Source organism: Anguilla anguilla, chromosome 3, assembly GCF_013347855.1.
Source record: "Anguilla anguilla isolate fAngAng1 chromosome 3, fAngAng1.pri, whole genome shotgun sequence".
Classification (NCBI taxonomy): Eukaryota; Metazoa; Chordata; class Actinopteri; order Anguilliformes; family Anguillidae; genus Anguilla; species Anguilla anguilla.
The window spans coordinates 3,455,987-3,478,714 of NC_049203.1; the positions used below are offsets into that span (position 1 = coordinate 3,455,987).

The 22,728-nt window shown below is 50.4% G+C and overlaps 1 protein-coding gene across 1 annotated transcript; it reads left to right on the plus strand.

Annotated features, from left to right (window-relative positions):
* Window positions 1-2,266: 2,266 nt before the first annotated feature.
* Window positions 2,267-21,715, plus strand: hmgxb3 (HMG box domain containing 3). The gene is made up of 21 exons (XM_035407727.1): window positions 2,267-2,459; window positions 4,580-4,737; window positions 5,226-5,400; window positions 5,825-6,352; window positions 6,781-6,879; window positions 7,195-7,326; window positions 8,161-8,438; window positions 8,648-8,823; window positions 8,998-9,096; window positions 9,463-9,551; window positions 9,998-10,099; window positions 11,004-11,150; window positions 12,167-12,477; window positions 12,834-12,961; window positions 13,390-13,521; window positions 13,988-14,172; window positions 15,078-15,297; window positions 15,393-15,526; window positions 19,037-19,156; window positions 19,477-19,686; window positions 20,846-21,715. The coding sequence occupies exons 2-21, from the start codon at window positions 4,592-4,594 to the stop codon at window positions 21,320-21,322; spliced, it is 3,888 nt and encodes a 1,295-aa protein (XP_035263618.1). The 5' UTR covers window positions 2,267-2,459; window positions 4,580-4,591; the 3' UTR covers window positions 21,323-21,715.
* Window positions 21,716-22,728: the final 1,013 nt, after the last annotated feature.

The following is a 22,728-nucleotide window of genomic DNA, read 5'->3' on the forward strand; positions in this document are numbered from 1 at the left end:
TAAGCTGAGTAAGGTTAAAAGCATCTCCTTTTATAACTGGCCGTCCTTATACTCGCTTCCCAGCACCACTGCTTGCCTGCCCCAGTCCCAGAATGCAACGCTCGTTTGGATGCTTTTTTCGACACAAATTCAAAAGACCGTGTCACTCCCTGCTCAGAGTTTAGCCAAAAAAAAAAAAAAATAACAATATGAATAATAACAATATAAATTCACAAAGATAAGATACAATTGAAAATATGATTGTGGATTATTGCTGCTATTATTCTTATGAAGACACGTGTTCTGGCACTTATATATATAAAAAATAATTAAAATAAAACAAAAAAAAAACAGTGATACTTTTTGATGGGGGGGGTTGTTCTATCTGGGGTACCAGGACAGAATGCATGTGGCTTTCCCTTATTTATTTAGGATTCTACATGTATGCTGTGACACGTACGCACACGCGTATGTGGAAGACGTGTGTGTCATCCGAGCATGACGGGGAATGGCGCTTAGGCAAGGAAATGCCACTCTTCAGGAAGTGACTCGTTTCATGTAGCTCCTCCCCTTATTCTAGTCATGCATTGCTGTATAAGACAAATCAACTCAGGTCTCCTCGCTATTGAAGAAGATTAAACAACAAAAAAAAAGTATGAGAAAGGACTGTATTCGCGCATGTAATAACATGTATATCAATGCCTAGCTGAAGAGAATTGGTTTGAAACGCTGTCATAAACGATTCATGTAGAAATGTATGTGTTCTTTGCTATTTATACCAATAGTGGAACTCTATATTTGCAGTAAATTAGCACAAAGGGTAGTAAGATGTCATGTAAATGCAGCTGATCTTTTTTATTGTAATAATAACACACAGTTACGCTGGATCGAAGTTGTGGTCTTTACTGGATCAATAAAACTGTGAATTGCTTGGGAATCTTTGACTGACTTGTACGTTATTTTGCGTGTTAGATTTAAGAGAGATTTCCTCTGCAACATTCTGCTCTTCTTGGTCTTGATATGCTTTATTTGCAACCACATTATCACACTTTAACACACAAAAGAACACAAGTTTTATTGAAAATAGCAACATGAAGAAGTGTGTGTGTGTATACCAAGCATGTTATTTGTGTGATGTATATACTTCTATAAAATACTCCGGGGTTTTTAACAGGCAGTTTGTGGACCCCGATCCAAAAATTGATATAATATAGATTTAGGAATTTAAAAAAAAAAAAAAAGTATGGATGGCAGTGCCTGGATAAGAAACTGTTGAAATCCCCTGCTCTCACTCACTGGCACATTACTGCCATCTACTGAGCTGAATGCGTATTGCAGTACTCGAGGGCTGCATCTGAATCCAGTCCTAAAATGACCTCCCCTACTCCCTATCCTGGGGTTTTGCACATGAATGCACAAATCAGCCATGTTGAGTAGCTCCCAAAATCTAAGCAGTGAAGTCTAGGTAGGTCAGGCGGCCTACCCCAATTGCCCCTTACCGCCCTGTGAGTAACCCTCCTTGTGATGATGCCAGTAAGAAATCACACAAGTCACACTATATGAGGACTACAAGTAGGATATAGAGACGATTTTATTGGAGGAAACACTGACATTCAAGAGGAAATATGAGTTCCACCCCAGTGATGTCATTGGTTGTATGTCTCTGGTAACAGCAAATGACAACAGCGCTATAACCTCACCAAACATTATCCCCTAAATCTATTAAAATGTTACAGGGTGTTCAAAAAAAGAGCAAGATGGTCCTTAAGGACCGACAGAGGACATACTTTGCTACAAGTCTGAAATGTCCATACTGCCAACTATGCTATATAATGCAAGTTAGTGAGCTATCGATTCCAGGCCAATATTCCTTTAGAATACAGCTAGAGACACCTTTAAACCTCTCATTCAAATGCCTGAAGTGTAACGCTACCCCTCTGCAACCATCACAATCCCCTTCTCTCCGGTTAAACTAGATTACTGGATTCTGTTCGCACTGTATCAGACGGACGATAACACAGCCCACTGTACACAACGTAACAGATAACTTAATTCATAGTTACCAATGACATGTAACGTCGCTAGGTTGCTCTAATATATTTTATAATAATAATGTTTCGAGTCAAAATGATGTACTGAAACAATATATCGCTTGCCTCTTTAAAAGAACCCGCAACTTGTTGTTGAGTCCGATACGAGCTGTTTCACGTGTATAAAACGTCTCACCTGATTGGCTAACTAGACATTCATTCTACCAACGGATTGGCTTTCTGCCTTAGCAACGGAGCGCCATCTTGAATGACGGTCAGGATGGGAAAGAAGTCCGAAAGAAGGCCCTCTTATGGAGGATACGGAAGTCCATGAACAGTATTTTAATGTAATATTTTACTATTTTGGAAGGATATTAACGATGCAAGACGACTCGAGAGTGAAATCGACTTGACCGAGAGGGATTCATAAATGCCCGAACCGCAATAGAGGTGAGGTTGCAATAAGGTAGCCGCTCATTGGATGTTTCTCCGGGCCCGCAGTCAGTATGGAGACTCACGAATTATCCGGATTCCTCACGGGGAGGGGAGGTGGTGAAGGGGAGAGTAAAGTTTGGTGCAGGATACTGTGTGGTGTCACTCGAGTTTAAATAAATGGAAATTTAAGAATATTGTTTGAATTAACTTCATTTGTTCAATGTGCATGCCAACAGCTTGGCACTTTCATCAAACGGAGCAAGATGACGTTAATGTCTATTTTATCGAACATGAATTTGGCAACACGTGTGTTGTGTGGCACCTAGCGAACGTTAGCTAGCTAGTGTTTGCGTGCTAGGACGTAGGTAGCTCCGCTTGTGGTTTGCTTCATTAGCAAGCCTTGTGCGGAGATATTTTGATTACTAAGAAACTAATTAGACATGCTTCCATATTTTGAACATTAGCTTTAACGTTAGCCGCCTAGCTAAGTTATATTTGTTAAAACGTAGGTGGTTGAGCTGATGTTATTTGGCTGGGTAGCTAACGTTACAGCAACACATTTGTTAGCTGACTATGTGACCCGAGTTGGCAAACGAATGACCTTCAAAAGTCTTTTTTTAACCACCGGCGTCACGGGAGAAGGCCTTCTCTTAGCCAGCAAGCCAAGCAAATCCCCTCCCAAACCATCGTTTTTCATATACGTACAGGTTTAAAATCCCTTCCTATTTCAATGGGTTTAACGTCCATGGCTGCATTCTCGCACTCACTCTTTTCCCTCGTCACCTAAATGAATTGCTGCTTGGGTTTTGCGAAAGTTAGCTTGGTAGCTAATGCACGTATAAGCATGGGTAAATTAGTTCGGTATTTTCTGCTGTGCAGTTCGTATTTAGCTGCATTAAAGGTATGGTATTATTTTGTATCAACAGGTGCTGTTTTGTTCAGAGGAAGTGAGCCCATGTTATTGTGAAATATTTTGCCATTCACTAAACGCATCACAGTAAACGTGACCTTATTTGACGAAGTTGATACAACGTAATATCTTTTTTTATACATGGCATCAATGTAACTCACAGATGATTTTAAAAAATGTAATAGCAGAGGGAACAGATGAACTGTAGACAAGAGAAAAAATGAGCACTTCACCAGTTCGTATTATCCCATTGTGTGAGCAGTAGGCTACAGCACATTAGTCTCAAGTGTACAACCAGTTCTTTCCGTCAGTGTGGGGATATTATGAAACCGCTCATATATCGTATTTTTTGGTCTGTTGTATGTGTTCAGCCTTTGCTTAGCTGGTCTGCACACCAAATGGCACTTTAGTGCTCTCTCTCTCTCTCTCGCCCACCCTATTTCCTGTGTGGCTGTCCATATTCATAATTTACAGCACTCTCCATCATCTTCATGATCTGCCCATCTTTTCCCACAGTATCCTCCTCCTCCTGTTGAAAAAAAAGAGAGAATATTTCTCATACGTCCTCAGTGGTCTGGGCCAGTCCTGTCCCCATGCTTTGATTTAGCAGCCATTAGGCTGCTTACAATGTGTGGTGCACTAAAAAAAAAAAAGCCAATAGCTTCAGAAGAACAGTCAAATGGCCCAGAAAACTCTTCCAGCTCCAATGAAATGAAGGACTTCCAATCGGCAGCCAGTCCTGTCACTCATGCAATCTCTAAATAGAATGGCACCGTTTTACAAACAAAGGTATTCTGGTAGCTGCTTTTGAGCTACAAACTTACTGATATGTAGCTGTCCGCTTCCGAGCATCTGTGTGAGGCTGAGACTCATAGATGTGTGTAAGAGCAGAACAATTCTTGGCAAAGCTCTGCCGAGAGAAACACAATGGAAATGAAATTACACTGCACACGTCTGGAATGCCCGAATACTTGCTCATACAAGTGTGTGTATGTATAGGATATATTTCTATATATTTATGTTTATCATGGTGTGTGATGGATGTAATCTGTATGTGCTCAGAACTGGTATTATTTTTCTTGATTAGCATAGATAACTCTTAACTCGCTGGTCTGGGAATGGGAAGTTTAATGTTTCTCCGGTAATGTGTACCCCTTTGTATAATGGCGTCTGCTAACTGAGTGTAATGTAAAAGATGGCCCCGATTCTGTCTCTGTGCCCAAGGCTACCGGGAGCAATGGAGGCCGTGTACGAGGACACGGAGGTGAAGATCATCACGGAGGAGGTGGAGAGCTGCTACACGCTGATGGAGGTGTCCTCGCCCAAACGGCGCAAGAGGAGCAAGGGCCAGGGCGACAAGGCGGACAAGGAGAAAAAGCCGAGGTATGGTCAGCGCACTAAACCCTTAAACTCTCCCTGCCTGTGATACAGCTAGAAATCCTTGGTGGTGGTAGTAGCATTGGATATTCAAATAGTCATTCTTAACAGTCATGAACTGTTCAGTGCTGAATTATCCTGTCAGTCAACCCACAAAACCCTTAAACTCTCCCTTTCTGTAATCAATGTGAAATCCACAGGTACATCGTGGTCAGCATGCAAAACACTTAAAATCTCCCTGCCTGTGATACAGCTAGAAATTGTTGGTGGTGGTAAAACAGGATGTTCAAATAGTCTTTTTTTTTTTTTTTTTTTACTGTCATGAACTGCTGAGTGCTGAATCCTGTCATGCACGATCCCTCGTGCAGACCAGCTTGACGGACGTCCCGTCATCGAACAGGTTCTCTCGGGTGACCGTTGGCCCCTTTCACGGGCTGCCGTTTGTGGACGCTAGTCTGACTGTTGCTGTGACGGGGGTCATCTTCTCCCGTCAGGTCTGCCTTCCTGCTCTACTACTTCGACGTTCACCAGAGCTTGCAGCAGGAGTTTCCCGACCTGCCGCAGTCGGAGATCAACAAGAGGATCAGCGAGAGCTGGAGGATGCTCAACGTCGTCGATAAGGGCTACTACCTCGCAAAGGCTAAGCTGGAGAAAGAGGGAGTCGACCCGGTGAGCTTATCCCCAGGGGACATTGTCATATCTGGCAATCCACTTTGTATTAAGATCTGTGACTGCGCAGCATGATAACATAAAGTGGTTATCATTTGGGTCATCAAAACTCCTGTGTTCATTTCACCTTTAACTACCGTGCAGTGCATGATACCTGCCACATTTATATGCTCATCAGGGTGTTGATGGAAAGTGAAGTCCACAGTTGGTACATTATCCCTCTTCGCACCTTCAGAAGACTTCAATTCCCATAAGCCCCACTGCAAATTATTTGAAAATGTCCCATCATGTTGAATTAAAGACAACTTTCAAAGTGGGCTGCAAAATGTAGAACACACGGGGAGGGCTTTGACCCAAAATTGTGTCCCTCTGCCCCCCTCCCTCACCCCTAACACCCATCATCCCCCTTCCCCCCCCCCTCCAGGAAAAGCAGCCAGCGGGAACATCCACGGACGTCCCGGGCTTCAGAAAGATCCTTCCACGCAGGGACTATGTGATCCTCCCCAAGGGGGCGGTGATGGGGGGGGAGGGGGCCTGCAGTCAAGCCGCCTCGTGCGCCACCCCCGTGGAGGTGCTCATCGAGGGGGCGGAGCCCCAGCTGGGCGGGTGCGTGGGCGGGGCCCAGGCGGTGTCCCAGGAGGCCGTGCTCTCGCCCATGGAGCTGGGCAGCGAGGTGGAGCTGTCGGAGCAGTGCATCGCCATCGAGGGCCTGACGGACGAGACGGCGGTGGCCCTCAGCCGGTCCGGCATCCTGCAGGAGATCCTGTCCCAGTACTCCTCCGGCCCCGACAGGCAGGCCTCCAGCCTCCTGCTCAAGGAGAAGATCGCCGAAGTGGCGGGGGGGGCCAACAGCGCCGTCGGCATGGTGATGGAGGACAGGGGCGTGGCCGGCCAGACGGTGCAGGACGGCAGCCGGGACGCGGCTCACTTGGTCACCATCATCCCCAACCAGGTAAGACCGCTTTCCTTCGGTGAATATCGACAACCTCCACCTCTCCTACCTCTCTTCCACGGTCAGTTACATTGATGCAATGCAAGAGGACTCCAAGGGACCCAGTTAATCGAGGGTGTCAATAGAGAGCGCAGGCTTGGTCTTATAGCCATGACATATACCTTTTATGTCTTATACAGTAGCCTGTACCATGTACTGTAATGTATAGCTCTCTTGTTACTCTGCGAAGTGTCTTTCCTACCGTTCTCTGGAGAAATCCCGTTACAGTGTAATTGATTTGATGACATCACAGGTTCTCGCCCAATCGCGCTCTCTCTCTCTCTGTTGTCGGTCAGTTAGCGTGTAGATAACCCGCATTCTCTCCTGTGTGACGCGCGATGCTGTGGCGAGCGGCCGTCTCCATTGTTCACTGGCTTCTCTTCTCGCAGGAAGTGGTGGCGGCCAAAGTGCCCCCTGCGCCCAGCTCGGTGCTCTTCGTGCCCGTGGCCCCCAGCGTGGAGCCTGAGGCCCCGCAGTCGTTTAAACTGGTGCGTTTGCTTCTCATTTCGCTTGTTGCGTCGTTTCTGTCTCAGGGGCTGCCGCAACAGCGGCCATGTACTTTTAGATAAGTGACCTTTTAGCAGCCTTTTATCAACCAATTATCAACCATTTACCAACCAATTATCAACCATTTACCAACCATTTATCAACCATTTACCAACCATTTATCAACCTATTACTCGGCATTTACCGACCAGTTACCAAACATTTACCGACCGTTTTATTTTTCATTTACTGTCACTTAGTGACATGTGAGGAGTGTTGTGTAAACGCTGGTCTTCTGTTTAAATTTGTCTCCTCAGTCGATAAAGTACACCAGGAGGGGACGGGGAAACTGCAGCTCCCCCGGCTGCTCCTTCTCCTACGTCACGCGCCACAAACCGCCCTTCTGCCCCAAGTGCGGGCAGCACCTGGGGGGCAAGTGGATTCCCGTGGTGAGAACTGCCCCGTTAGAAAATATTATACACACTAAAACGTCCTCACTAGCACTGGTTTAGAACTCCCCCGTTATAGTCTATTATACTGTCGCAAATGTCCTCACTAGCACTGGCTGTGAACTGCCCCATTAAGGAATATTATATACACACCCAAATGTCCTCACTACCACTGGCTATGAACCCTATCAGATGAACAGTACTGGGGTGCAAACAGAAAAGTAGAATGAAAAAATATACTTTTAAGTCTATTTGAAATGCTCCCCAGAGTGTAAATTTTTCCATATACATTTTATTCCCTCATGGTGCAGACCATTGATGATGTCACCTAACAAAGACCTACCTGGTGGAAATGCGATTTGGCAAATAAAAAGCACATGCTTCATATATTTTTACTTTTGCGCACACATTTTGTACCCATGATGATTTTTGGCATCCCCGTGCTGTTTGTTGATGGTGGACATTTGAGAGGGTGTGTTAGAATTGGCCTTCATGAACAGAATTTCGGCCAAACCCAGATGAGATCCAGACTGCCCTGTTGTTGGAATACAGTTGTAATGATGCTGTTCTGGGATAGCCTTGCACAATATTTAAGCCTCTGGTTATTAAATACAAAACACTTACATAACCGCACCATTTCAATATGTAAAACTTGAGCTTGTTCCAGTATTTAAACATAAAGTATTAGTTACATTTTTTTATTGGTGATCTGTCTCACCGTTGGGAATTCATGTGTTGTAATGTTTTGTTTAATTCCTAATTTGAATGGAAGGGGTGGAGCTTGCACCCAGCTGATTGACAGGTCTCCTCCTCCTCCTCCTCTCTGTCCCGCAGGCGAAGAGGGGCCAGTCCAAATCGGCGCCGTTGCCCATCCAGCCGGAGGTGGCGTCCCGCGCCCGGTCCGGGGGCTCGGCTCCCCCCGCCGACGAGCCCAAACTCAAACTGGAGGGGAAGTACGTCCCGAACTCCAGCGCCGACGTCGACCGGGCCGCGGGACACCCCGGCGCCGCCCAGGGCTTGGTCACGCCCAAGACGGAGCAGGACGTCGCGGTCAGTCCGCCAGCAGGGGGCGACGTCAAGCCACCCGTGCCTCAGCTGCAGGCGCTCGCTAAGTGAGTGAGCCCCGCGGAACGGCGCTGGCGAGGCTTCCGATTGGTTAATGTGTGGCATGCGTCTGTGTCCGTGCTGAGCTGTGGCACCCACATGCAAAGCGGCTTTCCTCCTAGCGCTTACTGCGATTAGCCATGCCTTTGCTGTGCAGTACCAGTGGTGGATGCGACGGCGCTCTCTCCACACGGCTTGTTGCTCTTTGTCTCCACAGCCCCTCCCCCTCATCCACGGCCACGCCCTCGGCCCCGCCCAAGACCCCGCCCAAGACTGTGGGGGGCAGGTCTAAGAAGCGGGAGAAGGGCGTCAAGCTCGGGCCGAAGCGTCCCGTCCGCGCCATCCTCCCTGCTCCCGCCCACGCCCTTCAGCCACGCCCGCTTCCCGCTCAAAGTCAGTGATCACAGTGGTCTGTTATTGTGGTGTGGATCCATTTGAAACACTAGCGTGATCTTTTGAGACGACCGATTATTTTTCGTTTTTCGTTTTTTTTGCATTGTTCATAAAAAAAAACATTCAGTAGTCACTATCTCCTAACCCTGTTAAAATGTTTGCTTTTGATGAAAGTTCAGACAGGCGCGGTGGCGCGAGCTAGCCTGGTCCAGTGGGTGGCGCTGTCCACGGATAAGTTCCAGTACGAGGCTCCCAAAAACAACGTCAAAGCAGGTAGGTCGTACGCCAACACCGCTGGGTAGACCCGTCCTTCTGAAACAGAGGCCTCAGTCAAACACGATGCACTTAACTCTGCTGAACGTTCTGCTTGCATCACATCAGTGTTGAGTTTCTCTGTTATTTATGCTGAACATTCATGACGGTGAAAGCTGTGTATGTAGGAGAATGAGTTCAGGTGCAGAAACGTGCAGCCTTGATGAAGCCTCCCTCGTCCATAGGTAGCTTGTATGGATTTCGCAGCCTGGTGATTGGCACTGGAGCTGACTGATTGGGTTCACATTAGCGTAGCCTGTGGCTCTTCTTCTGTGGTTTTTCCTCAGTAATTTAACCCTCGCATCGCCCCCCTCTTTGTCTCTCTAGTGAAGAGCCCTGTGGGGAAGGTGGCGGGCCTCAAGCCCAGCACCCTCAAACAGCTGGGTCACACGGTCACGGTGGACCGGCCTCAGCAGGTGAGCCGTCGGCCACGCCCCCCAGGGGGTGTGCCACGCCCTGTCGTGACATCACGCCTCTGGGCCTCGGGATTCTCCTGTCGTACCGGCTGTCACTTCACATTATATGCTTTCTCTCTCATCTGAGTCCTGAGCTGGATGGAAATAGAGGGCCATTGCTTTTTAATGGGGGTGTCCAGTCTTACCCGAAAAGGGCCGGTGTGGGTGCAGGTTTTCATTTAACCCCTGTACTACGACACCTGATGCTGCTCATCAAGGCCTTGATTTTGGACCCTGATTTGCTAATTAGTTTAATCAGGTTACTTCGTTCTGGGCTAAAACAAAAAGCCCGCACCCACACCGACCATTTTTCGGGTAAAGTTGGAGACCCCTGCTTTATAACCGTCATGCATTGGACCCGCCCTTGTGACGGGCTGCTCTTGCTGATGCTGCTCTCTCTCTTGCAGGAGCAGCCGGCTCCCGTGAACAGTGGCCAGGTTGTGGTGACGGATAAAGGGCTGAAGGTTCTGTCTGTCGTTTCTCTGAAGCATAATCCTGGTGTGAATCTGGTGAGCGCCTCTGCTGGCTGATATAATCACTGCCATGCTAGGGTCCAGCACAGTGAACCTGGGCCTCTCTTAGCAAGCGCTCTCATGCACATATTCCATCCCTACCTGTATGTGCCATCTTAGGGCATGGGACTTTTTGCATACTGTCACTTAAGCCAATGGTGCGTGTGTGTGCCTGTGTGTATGCTGTGTGTATGTGCTGTGCTGTGTGTGCGCGTGCACGCTGCATGCTGTGCTGTGTGTGTGCACGTATGTGTGCGGTATGTGTGCGTGTGTGTTCGTGTGTGTATGTGCTGTGTTGTGTGTGTGCGTGCACGCTGCGTGCTGTGCTGTGTGTGTGCACGTATGTGTGCGGTATATGTGTGTGTGTGTGCGTGCTGTGGTTGTGTGTGTATGTGCACGTATGTGTGCGGTATATGTGTGTGTGTGTGCGTGTGTGTGTGTGCTGTGGTTGTGTGTGTGTGTGTGCTGCATGCTGTACTGTGCTGTGAGAGTGTGTATGTGTGTGTGTGTATGCTGTACTGCGTATGTGTGTGTGTGTGCATGTGTGTGCGTGCTGTGGTTGTGTGTGTGTGTGCTGCATGCTGTACTGTGCTGTGAGCGTGTGTATGTGTGTGTGTGCGTGTGTGTGTGTGCTGCATGCTGTTCTGTGCTGTGAGCGTGTGTTTGTGTGTGTGCGTGCTGTGGTTGTGTGTGTGTGTGCTGTGTGTGTGCGTGCACGCTGCATGCAGTGTGTGTGCTGTGGTTGTGTGTGTGTGTGCTGCATGCTGTACTGTGCTGTGAGCGTGTGTATGTGTGTGTGTGCGTGCTGTGTGTGTGTGTGTGTGTGTATGCTGCGTGTGTGCGTGCTGTGTGTGTGTGTGTATGTGTGTGTAATCCCGCTCTCTCCTCTCTCCTGTACCAGGACCTGGGCCTGTCCACGGCTCGGGGTCGGGGGAAGTGTAAGAACCCGGAGTGCAGCTACGTCTACAAGAACCGGCACAAGCCCCCGGAGTGCCCCTTCTGCGGCTGCCAGCTCAGCAAGAAGCGCAGCGACAAGCCCAAAGTGCTGGTGAGTCACTCTTCACCTCTCCCTCCGGAGCGCTTTCTTTAGATTTATCACTCTCTTTTTATGCCTCTCTACCTCTCTGCTGTCTCTGTCTATTTTTGTCATTCTCGCTCTTTTTCCTTTTACTCACTCTACCTTTCTGCCTTTCTGCCTCTCTCTTTCTGTGTCTATCCGTCTCTTCATCTGTTTCTCTCTCTGCCTCTCTCTCTCTCTCTCTCTCTCTACATGTGCGTACTGAACCTGTAACTAATTCTCAGCCGTAGTTCAGGCGTGTGCCAGATGGTTTAGGCAGCAGGGCTCTACCACACAGGGCGTTCCTCTGCCCCTCCCACCCTCTCACACATTCTGCCTCCCCTGTCCTGTGTCTGCGTGTCTGTGTGTGCGCGTGTGTCTGTGTCTATGTTATGTGTGTGCGCGTGTGTGTCTGCGTGTGTGTCTGTGTGTCTGTGTCCTGTGTATCCGTGCGTCCCGTGTGTCTGTGTCTGTACATCCTGTGTGTCCGTGTGTCTGTGTGTCTGTACGTCCTGTGTATCCGTATGTCTGTGTCCTGTGTGTCTGTGTGTCTGTATGTCCTGTATATCCGTGTATCCGTGTGTCTGTACGTCCTGTGTATCCGTGTGTCTGTGTCTTGTGTGTCTGTGTCCCGTGTGTCTGTGTCCTGTGTGTCTGTGTGTCTGTGTCCTGTGTGTCTATGCATCCCGTGTGTCCCGTGTGTCTGTGTCCCGTGTGTCTGTGTATCCTGTGTGTCTGTGTGTCTGTGTCCCGTGTGCCTGTATCCTGTGTGTCTGTGTATCCTGTGTCTCCGTGCATCGCCTGATTCCCCGTGTGTCTGTGTCCCGTGTGTCTGTGTATCCTGTGTGTCTGTGTCCCGTGTGCCTGTGTGTCTGTACATCCTGTGTATCTGTGCGTCCCGTGTGTCTGTGTGTCTGTACATCCTGTGTCCCGTGTGTCTGTGTCTGTGTCCTGTGTGTCTGTGTATCCTGTGTCTCCGTGCATCGCCTGATTTCCCGTGTGTCCAGGTGGAGGCGGCGCCCGTGCTGGGCGAGGGGCTGCTGGACCCGTACCAGCCCCTGAGCTGCGCGCAGCGGGAGACGCAGCGGCAGGCCACCCTGCAGCTGCTGCGCCGCTGCGTGCAGATCCCCGAGAGCGAGGCGGAGCTGCAGGACGCCATGGCGCTGATCCAGGCGCTCAACAGCACCGAGGTGGTCCTGAGCAGCAGCGGCGAGCCGGGCGCGGCCCTGGAGCAGCAGTCCGGCTGGCCCGGCTTCTACGAGAGCGCCGCCCTGCACTGCGCCCTCTGCCAGTTCCCCCTGTTCAAGGGCGGCCAGAGGTGAGCAAGGGGGGGTCACCTGGGGAGGGGGGGAGGGGGCGTGGTCCCTCTGTCAATTCCCCCTGTTCAAGGGCGGCCAGAGGTGAGGGGGGGTCACTGAGGGGGGGGCGAGAGTGCCCTCTGCCTACAGCGGTCGGGGGGGGGGCGGGGGTGAGGGGGGGGGGGGGGGGGGGGGGGACAGGGTGGTTGTTGGCAGGATGCGCCCTCTGCCAGTTCCGCCTGTTCAAGGGCAGACAGAGGTGAGCAGGGGGCGTGGGGGGGGGAGGGGATCACTGGGGGGGGGAGTGCGCCCTCTGCCAGTTCCCCCTGTGTTTGTGCACCTGGTTTAAGTGCGGTCTGCTTCGTCTGTGCTGCAGCTCTGTGGCTGGGCAGGAGGACTGCTGGCTTCTGACCGACTCTCACATCCAGACGGCCACCATCCAGCTAAAGATCTGCCTCAACCCCCAGTGCCTGGCTCTGCACAGCTTCACAGACATCCATCCAGGTAACACTCTCACCTTTACAGGTATAATCTTACTCCACATTAATTGAGGAGAATACTGCACACAAAACCCCACTGTACCTGGGAAAAAATAGAATTCATACCAAAAAAAAATAATAAAAATTTGCAGTATTTCACATTGGTGTTAGGTCTACTGTTTTTACCCTTTGCCAGATAGGATTACCCTCGTGTGAACTACAGATTTATCTGGAAAATAATGGTCTGTGTCAAGTGTTTTATTATGGTTAAATGTGATTGGTATCATACCAATGTAAAACACAGCATGAAATTTAAAGGTTTAAACACTATAGTAGTGAAAGCTATCCGCTTTTAGGCTCTTTCATAAATTTTTTATGAACTACTATTGTGGCTGTAAGCGCCATTTCTTATGTGGAGATGACCTTTGACCTCTGAACTCCACCGGGCTTCAGGTCTCTTCAATGTGGGTAACAAGCTGCTGGTGAGCCTGGACCTGCTCTTCAGGATCCGGAACCAGATCCGGCTGGGAAACGACCCCACCGAGGCCGCCCTCACCATCCTCAGGGGTGTCCAGAACCAGCCCGGTAAGTCCCTGCAGGTCTTTTCATCGGAATGCTTTTTCATGGGATTTGTAGTCCATTTAGGTTTCCGTCTGTTGCTATGGTAAACCTCTCAATTTTGCCATCGTTGACTTACTAAATCGGATAAATTAATTGGGAATTTACTTATTTACTTACTAAATTGGACCTATTAATTGTAAATGAAGTAAAATTTCCTGCATCTGCATTTAATTTTTTGCACCCAGAAAAGGAAAAAAAAACAAAAAAAAAAACTGTTTCTACTGTAAGCATCTTCACTGATTTGCGATGTAAACACCCCTTGATTAGGGCAAATTGCTTGGCTCACTGTTGACAGGCTAATCAGTAATAATTACACAGATAAGCGTTTGCAGATGCCTTTGCCTGTAAGCACCAGGCAGCCTTTTCGAACGGCATCATCCCAGGCGGGATTTGAACCCGCAGCCCTCCCTGTCCTCCCCTGTGTGCGCAGTGCACGCGCTGAGCCCCGAGGAGCTGTGCCACATCCAGGAGCTCCTGTGCAGCGGGTACTGGGCCTTCGAGTGCCTGACGGCGCGCGACTACAACGACATGATCTGCGGCGTGTGCGGCATCGCGCCCAAGGTGGAGCTCGCCCGCCGCAACGCCGCCAACGTGCTGCGGCTGCACAACGTGGAGGTGAGGCGCGAGACAAAAACCCTCCTTCCTTCTTTCTTTCCTTCCTTCCTTCCTTCTTTCTTTCCTTCCTTCCTTCCTTCCTTCTTTCTTTCTTTCTTTCTTTCATAGCGGGGAAGACCACAAGGGCTGAGGTGCTACCTTAGAAATGATGCCTCATGTTGGTAAAAAGAACCAACTCCACTCATGACTAGTTTTACGTTATGTGTCTGCATTTTTTATCCCAACACAACCGTCTTTCTTTTTTTACACAGCTCACTTTCAAATGAACAGTTAATCTAATATCAAATATTAACGAGTGAATTAATTTAAACGGCAGTTATTCATTCTGGCCTGGTGTGTGGCGCAGTCCGTTGGGCGTCCGGTTCCCGCCATTTTCGCCAATGGCGCTTTTCTACACTGTACACCCATCTCTGCCTGTAGCTCGTTCTGTTTTTCCTCTGTCTGAATAATATCAAATGAAACAGGTCTGCTCTCCATTTTTGGTAAAAAGAGCTTGTTTTGCTTTCCTATGAAGAGTAAGTAATGAAGTATGAGCTCCAGATGAAGTGAGCTTAGAAAGTTAATTAACGTATGCTTCCTTCAGCCAATCAAAACACTCGGCTTTCACTCAGAGGAGCTCTCGGGTGTCAGTTTTAGAGAAAAATAGAAGGCAGCGGTTAAATAGGGACTTTGATCACCTCAACGCACTCTTTCTCTCTCTCTATTTCTCTCTTGCTCTCTCTCTCTCACTCGTTCTTTCTCTCTCTCTGTCAAATTCAAATTTATCATAGTAAGAATATAAAAAAAACATGCAGCAACAACAATAACAGCATAAATGACAGTAACATTTAGTAACTATTAAACTACTAAATACTATTACTATACTATTCCTGTATTATACTCCCCCCCCGCCCTGTCGCCCGTAGTTCACCTGGCCGGACTTCCAGGCGCCAGACGAGGTGAACTCGGACGACTTCTGGCTGACGATGGAGAGCGAGGCCATCGAGCAGGCCGCCTTCCCCTCCAGCATCCCCATCACCAAATTCGACGCCTCCATCATTGCCCCCTTCTTCCCCCCCCTCATGAGGAACTCCGTGGTCATAAACACGGAGAAGGACAAGGACGTCTCCGACGCGCCTCCCCAGGGTAATTGACGGACGTTACTTAAGCCCGGGATTTCCGAACGTTTTCGGTCAGGTTGGTGTGGGCGGGCTCTAAGTTTTGGGCCTGTCCCGTTTCAGGTGACCCGGCGGTGCTGGTCCGGCTGATCCACGATGGCGCTCTGAAGCCGGACCAGGTGCAGGAGCACGAGGCCGAGGAGCTGAGGGAGGTCCTGGAGCGCTGTGGAGCCCCGTGCAGCCCCGACAGCACCAAGGTACCGACCCAAAACTCACCACCTGAGAGTTAACGTACAAACCCGACAGCACCAAGGTACCGACCCAAAACTCACCACCCGAGAGTACCAAGGTACCGACCCAAAACTCACCACCTGAGATTTCATGTACAAACCCGACAGCACCAAGGTACCAACCCAAACCTCACTACCCAAGAGTTAACGTACAAACCCAACAGCACCAAGGTACCGACCCAAAACTCACCACCTGAGAGTTCATGTACAAACCCGACGGCACCAAGGTACCGACCCAAACCTCACTACCCAAGAGTTAACGTACAAACCCAACAGCACCAAGGTACCGACCCAAATCTCACTACCCAACAGCACCAAGGTACCGACCCAAAACTCACCACCCGAGAGTTAACGTACAAACCCTACAGCACCAAGGTACCGACCCAAAACTCACCACCCGAGAGTTAACGTACAAACCCTACAGCACCAAGGTACCGACCCAAAACTCACCACCTGAGAGTTCATGTACAAACCCGACAGCACCAAGGTACCGACCCAAACCTCACTACCCAAGAGTTAACGTACAAACCCAACAGCACCAAGGTACCGACCCAAATCTCACTACCCGACAGCACCAAGGTACCAACCCAAAACTCACCACCCGAGAGTTAACGTACAAACCCTACAGCACCAAGGTACCGACCCAAAACTCACCACCCGAGAGTTAACGTACAAACCCTACAGCACCAAGGTACCGACCCAAAACTCACCACCCGAGAGTTAACGTACAAACCCTACAGCACCAAGGTACCGACCCAAACCTCACCACCCGAGAGTACCAAGGTACCGACCCAAAACTCACCACCCGAGAGTTAACGTACAAACCCGACAGCACCAAGGTACCGACTCAAACCTCACCACCCGAGAGTACCAAGGTACAGACCCAAAACTCACCACCCGAGAGTTAACGTACAAACCCTACAGCACCAAGGTACCGACCCAAAACTCACCACCCGAGAGTTAACGTACAAACCCTACAGCACCAAGGTACCGACCCAAACCTCACCACCCGAGAGTACCAAGGTACCGACCCAAAACTCACCACCCGAGAGTTAACGTACAAACCCGACAGCACCAAGGTACCGACTCAAACCTCACCACCCGAGAGTACCAAGGTACAGACCCAAAACTCACCACCCGAGAGTACCAAGGTACCGACCCAAACGTCACTACCCAAGAGTTAACGTACAAACCCGACAGCACCAAGGAACCGTACCACAGTACCAAGGTACTGACCCGTACCGCAGCCCCAAGAGCTAACATACAAACAGTACAGCACTAAGGTACCCACCCAAAGCACACCCCCCCCAGAGCTAAGAGTGTGTGTGGTTTACCCTGAGATTGGGCTCTGTGCACCTTTTTAAACGTACGCGCAGATTGCGCTCGGTGTTCATGTTTGCTGCAGCCGCAGTGCGTGAGCGCTCAGTCTGAGTGGGTTGTGTTCCGCAGGCCCCTGGTTGGGTGTTGCCTCGCTGCAGCCAGAGACACTGAGCCCCTGAGTATACGCGCTAATGAAGAAATTGCTGGGGCAGGGTTGGAATGCGCGGCGCAGGAAGTTGTGGTTTTGAGAAACGGGGCGGATCCGCGGGGCGGCGGACGGAGTCTCGCTCCTTCCCGCTCGACCGTGCGGAACTTTTAAAAGGCGGCTTTCTCAGCACCACTCCAGCGGCCCTTCGGCCTGTCTGTTTGTTTTGTTATTCGACAGCTTGATGTGATTGGCGCGGCGGCGTCGACGTCCCGCGAGGTGACGGGGTGTGCGTGTGCGTGTGCGTGTGCGTGTGCGTGTGCGTGTGCGTGTGCGTGTGCGTGTGCGTGTGTGTGTGTGGACCTGTTATTCCGGAACGGCGTCTGTCCGAAACTGGTTTTGTTTTAATCCCGCTCGATTTCCCCTTCTCGCCCAGCAGGATGTTGCCGTCATGGTCTGTCACACACACACACACACACACACACACATGCACATATGGACACACAGACACACGTGCACACACCCAATCACACATGGACAAACAGGCACACAGACATGCACTCACGTGTATGCACCACACACACACACACACACACACTCTCACGCTGACATTTAAATCTTTGGTATCTTCCACCCCTTTTCCCAAACAGCCCAAACCCCTTTGATTCCCTCCCCTTAAGTTTCTGTGGGGACCTGATCTGCACCAGATGCTTAAATATGATTAAGCTGCCTTGCTCATTCACTTTACCCCCCCACCTGTCACACCATCATCCTCAGCCTTCAAGCTCCATTAAACTGGGCCTTCAGGCCCGGGAAGCATTTTGGTCTCTTTGAAAGGGACGATCGTGGCGCCTTCTCTCTGACCTTTCCCTGTCGCCCTGTTCTGATAAGGGTTGGGGAGGAGGGGGGGGTGGGGTGAGTGGGGGGAGTGTGTGTGGGGGGGGGGGTGCCTCAGACCCCCACCCCCAGCCCCCAGCCCCCAGAAAGCCAGCGCCTAGGAAACTCACACCAACAGCATCTGGAATCTGGAACAGCGTGATCTGTAAACATCCCCGCCCGCAGGACCCCGGCCCTTCAAGGGCAAGCCGCGTGAGGCGCCCCTCTCTTCCTCCCGCTCTTCGTCCTCCTCCTCCTCCTCTTCCTCCACCTTCTTCTCTTCCTGCGGGAAGCTCACGCTCCGTCGCCACTCAGAACTGATAAAAGTGTGACTTGCGCCAAGGTTACGCAATACGGCGAAAGCAATGGAGGGGGAAAAAATGTACCGTTACGTTGCAGTCGGTTAGCAGACGCTCTAATCCAGAGCAGCTTATCCGGTGGAGAAAATGAGTCTCAGAAGTACAGGAGTGTGACATCACCATGAAGGCACAGAGAGGCTGATTATATCAATGACTGCGGAGTTAGCCGAACAAAGCAACAATCGGTGCGGTAAAGCGAAGTAAATGCCATCACTCATTAGTGTTATTAAGAATCTTTTTGTTATTAAGAAGAAAAGAAAAAAAGCCGTTTGCTGGGTAGCTTTAACTTTCCGGCGCATGGATTTTTAAAATCTGTGTTTTTGTTTTCTGTCGTCATGTTAATTTTCAGCTCCAAAGTGATGTGGCAGTAAAATGGTGACTAAAACATGTCGGATATGTCGAAATGCTGACGGTCTTTTCGGGGAACAGCTTGTGGGGGTGTCGATGCTCAGGACTGGTCACGCGTGTAAAGTTCAGGTGTGTGTGGTGGCGGTTTACCTGGCATACAGGACGTGTCTGACACGGTGTGTGTGTCAGCAGGTGGGCCACCTGCTGATTGGCTTTACAACCCACGCACCTTATTCCCGAGGCCTACGATTGGCTACTGATTTGAAAGGAAGCCACAGAAGCCCGCAGAGACCGCGGCTCTCTGGGACTGGGGCTGGAGACGCTCGCTGTAGAGACAGCGATGGCGTCCACCACACCGTGGTGTGGACCCTCCGGACCGCGGCTAATCGCTCTCTCTCCTCCTCCTCCTCTTCCTCCTCCTCCTTTCAGGATGAGATGGTGATGGCAGTCTCCGCACTGTACGCACACGTGCAGAACGGCCTGGCTGTCGGGCCCCGCCCCCCCGATGATGTCACCGCCGGCAAGCTGTACAAGGTCTGCCCACACCAGGTGCGGTAATAATGTAGTGGTTTTTTTTATTTTATTTTAATTTTATTTTATTAACTTTTATTTAACCAGGGAGGTCACTCTGAGATTAACATCTCTTTTGCGAGTTAAGTCCTGGCGCCTGCATGTCTTTGGACATTTTTATGCTGTTTTGTATGGTTTGGTGCTTGGTGTGATTGTCTTTAATTTGTGTGTTGTCTTGTATGTGTTCACCATTTGTATTAAGGTCATGCGAGTGCTTTATGTCACAAGGTCCGAAACAGTCTTTACCGTGTCTGCGGCTTTGGCTCGCTGCTAACGGATTCGATCTGGCGACCCCTCAGGTGGTGTGCGGGTCCAAGTACGTGGTGCGGCGGGAGAGCGCACGGGATCACGTGGACCTGCTGGTGTCCTCCCGTTACTGGCCCCCGGTGTACGTGACGGACTCCCCCCACCAGGTGGCGCTGTGCGCCGACGTGCAGTACCCCGAGCTGGCCTCCCACATGTGGGGCACGAACCAGGGCTGCTTCTCGGACCCCATGGGCGAACCGGAGGTGAGCCCCGCCCCGCCCCGCCCCGCCCGCCCGAACACGGGATGTTTGGGGTTAGAGGAAGGGGTGTGCTCCCTCAAAACAGATGTTAAAAAAATTTTAACACACCTCCATGTGTAGTTAACGACAACACATTTTATGTAACTTTCAACAAAGTCTGTGTTAAAAAGTCTCCCTTTGTAGCACATAAGTTGTACATTAGTAACACAAAAATAGTGACTTTGACACAAAATGTGTTGATAGTAACACACAGTGTGTTTGGTATTAACAAATCCTTTTTTAGTGTGAACTGTTCTACTTTCCTCTCTCCATCCTCCTTGTGTTAACAGGGTCTGACATTTTAAATGAACTCATTATTGACACAGGAACTCTATTATTAACTTATTTAACTTGTGAGAGAGGCTGACATGGATAGTGTGATTTCCTACTTGAGTGTCTCCACATTTGAAACAGCCTAAGAATTGAACTGCTTTAAGCATGACAGAAAGGCTGCGTGTGATTGGGCAGAACAGGACAGAAAGGCCGCGTGTGATTGGGCAGAACAGGACAGGAAGGCCGCGTGTGATTGGGCAGAACATGACAGAAAGGCTGCGTGTGATTGGGCAGAACAGGACAGAAAGGCCGCGTGTGATTGGGCAGAACAGGACAGAAAGGCCGCGTGTGATTGGGCAGAGCATGACAGGAAGGCCGCGTGTGATTGGGCAGAACAGGACTGAACGCTGGGGAACGGAACGGGTCACACACTGGCGTGTTAATCGGAACACAGAGACGTGTCAGCCGCGTGTGCGAGAGATGCCCCTGTGCGATACCGTAGTGTTACGTAAGCCCTGAGCAGAACTGGCGCTGGGCTGGACCCACCGCTGACTGAACCAGCTGGGAATGGCTTCAGCGCTGGAAACGGTCTCTCCGTGCTCCGCAAGCTTGGTTATGAGGTTTGTGGGGTGTGAGGATTGGTTTTCGTGGCCAGATAAACATTACATTCCAGAACACCAAGACTCTCCTTTTTCACCAAAGCGTTTTATTGGGTATTTCAAATTGGGCTGGAAATTGGATATGCTGGGTCCCACTTTGGGTGCCAAATTCATAAAAAAAAAAACAAACGGAAATATTAAAGTGTTAGCGTTTAGCTTGTTGGCTAACGCGGGCGTTTCCTCTCTTCCAGTACGTGTCGTGTGCAGAACTGCAGGATCAGTACGGCGTGGACCTCTCGGGGTCAGAGAGCGCCCTGGTGCACCCCGTCACCAAATCGGCGTCCCGCTGGATCGTGCACCCCGGGGAGGGGGGCGAGGGGGACCCCGCGTCCCGGCACCACGCCCTGTCCCTGTGCCAGGAGCTGGAGCCGTACCGGGGCGTAGCCGCGGGGCCGGGGGAGGGGTGCGGGGACACGGACCTGCGGGCCAAGCCGCTGGCCTTCGACAACCCGGCCTACTACTACCTGTACAACCGGCTGGCGGACTTCCTGACCAGCAAGGACATCGTCAGCCAGCAGATCGGCGAGGTGCTGCAGGGCTGCCAGCCGGGCGAGGTGGTCATCCGCGACGCCCTCTACCGCCTGGGCGTGGCCCAGATCAACACGGAGGCGGAGCCTGAGGACGGGGAGGAGGCGGGGCTACCGGAGGTGGAGATAGTGATGTCCTGAAGCAAGAGGGGGACACTCCCCCCCCCCCATTTCACAGTTATCTCCAAACAGGACAACATCGGCGTCTGTGTCACGTCTATATAAATCTGTATTTATAAATGCAGTCTCTCTCTCTGTCTCTGGTGTTCAGAATCAGGACGTAGAGCTGAATTCGTTCTGCAGTAATTTCAAAGTGCCGCAGTGCCGCACCTCTCTGAGTGGCTTGTTATGGCTTTTCCGCTGTTCTGCAGAAACCCAGAGCGTTTGGTTTGAGCTTTGGGGCTGATGCGGGTTGCCATGGAACCGGGCCAGTCCTGGGGAACAGCTGGAGAACCCGCTCTCTCCCGGGCCTGGCACCGGCAGAACTCCCCCTGCAGCGTCACTCTCCCACAGATCCAGTGCCCCCCCCCCCCCCCCCCCCCCCCCCCCCCCCCCCGGCCAATCTTCGGGTTCTGAAACTCCAGGTGACCTACCTGAGAGAGCTTCTCACCAGGTCATTTTCTACCCTAGACATCCCTCTGAGTGGTATTATTATTATTATTATTATTATTATTTGTTGCATTATTAGTTTTATTCCTTGATTGTTTTTCCGTTAACCCATTTTAAAATCTAACCACAGTGTGCTTTGTCCTTCACTTTCAGTAAAGAATGAGGCTTTGTTTTATAAGCTTACACAACTTCTTAAGTTTTGATGGTTACTGGAGTTTATCCAAAACTTTTCTGGTAGAATCAACCTCTGATTCCTTTACTTTTGGGCGCTCAGCTTCTAACAGCACACAGTGTTTAGGTGTGAAACGAGTGTTTTTGTGTCTGTTTTGAAGTGGGTGAAATATCAGAACCCGGACTTGTTTTTTTTTCTTTTTTTGCGTCTTTGCCAAGGCCTGGTAACAGTGAGGGGTGTTTACAGGACTGAAAAGGACAGATTGATTTGTGGGGTGTATTATTTGGGGCGTTTCTGACCCTGGGGTACAGCGCTGTTCCAGTGTACTGTCTCTGAAAGGGGGCGGGTCCATGACTGCCCCCCCCCCCCCCCCCCCCCCCCCCGCCCCACTCACACCCCCCCAGATGGACAGATCTGCTGCCGTATGCTGCTGGAACTGAAGAATACACAGAACTCTCTGCCTGTCAGGGTCCAGAGAAAAGGGTACTGTGGGAAGAATGCACTCTGGAATCTGATATGTTTTCTGCAGAATAGCTGGCTGACACTGAATACTGGCTGAGTATTACTCACATCAGGCTTTTGTGTGTGTGTGTGTGTGTGTGTGTGTGTGCGTTCGTGTGAGAGAGAGTGTGTGTGTGTGAGAGAGAGAGAGAGAATGTGTGTGTGTTTGTGTACGTGTGTCAGAGTGTGTGTGTGTGTATGTGTGTTTATTTGTGTGTGTGTGTGTGTGTGTGTGTGTGCGTTCGTGTGAGAGAGAGTGTGTGTG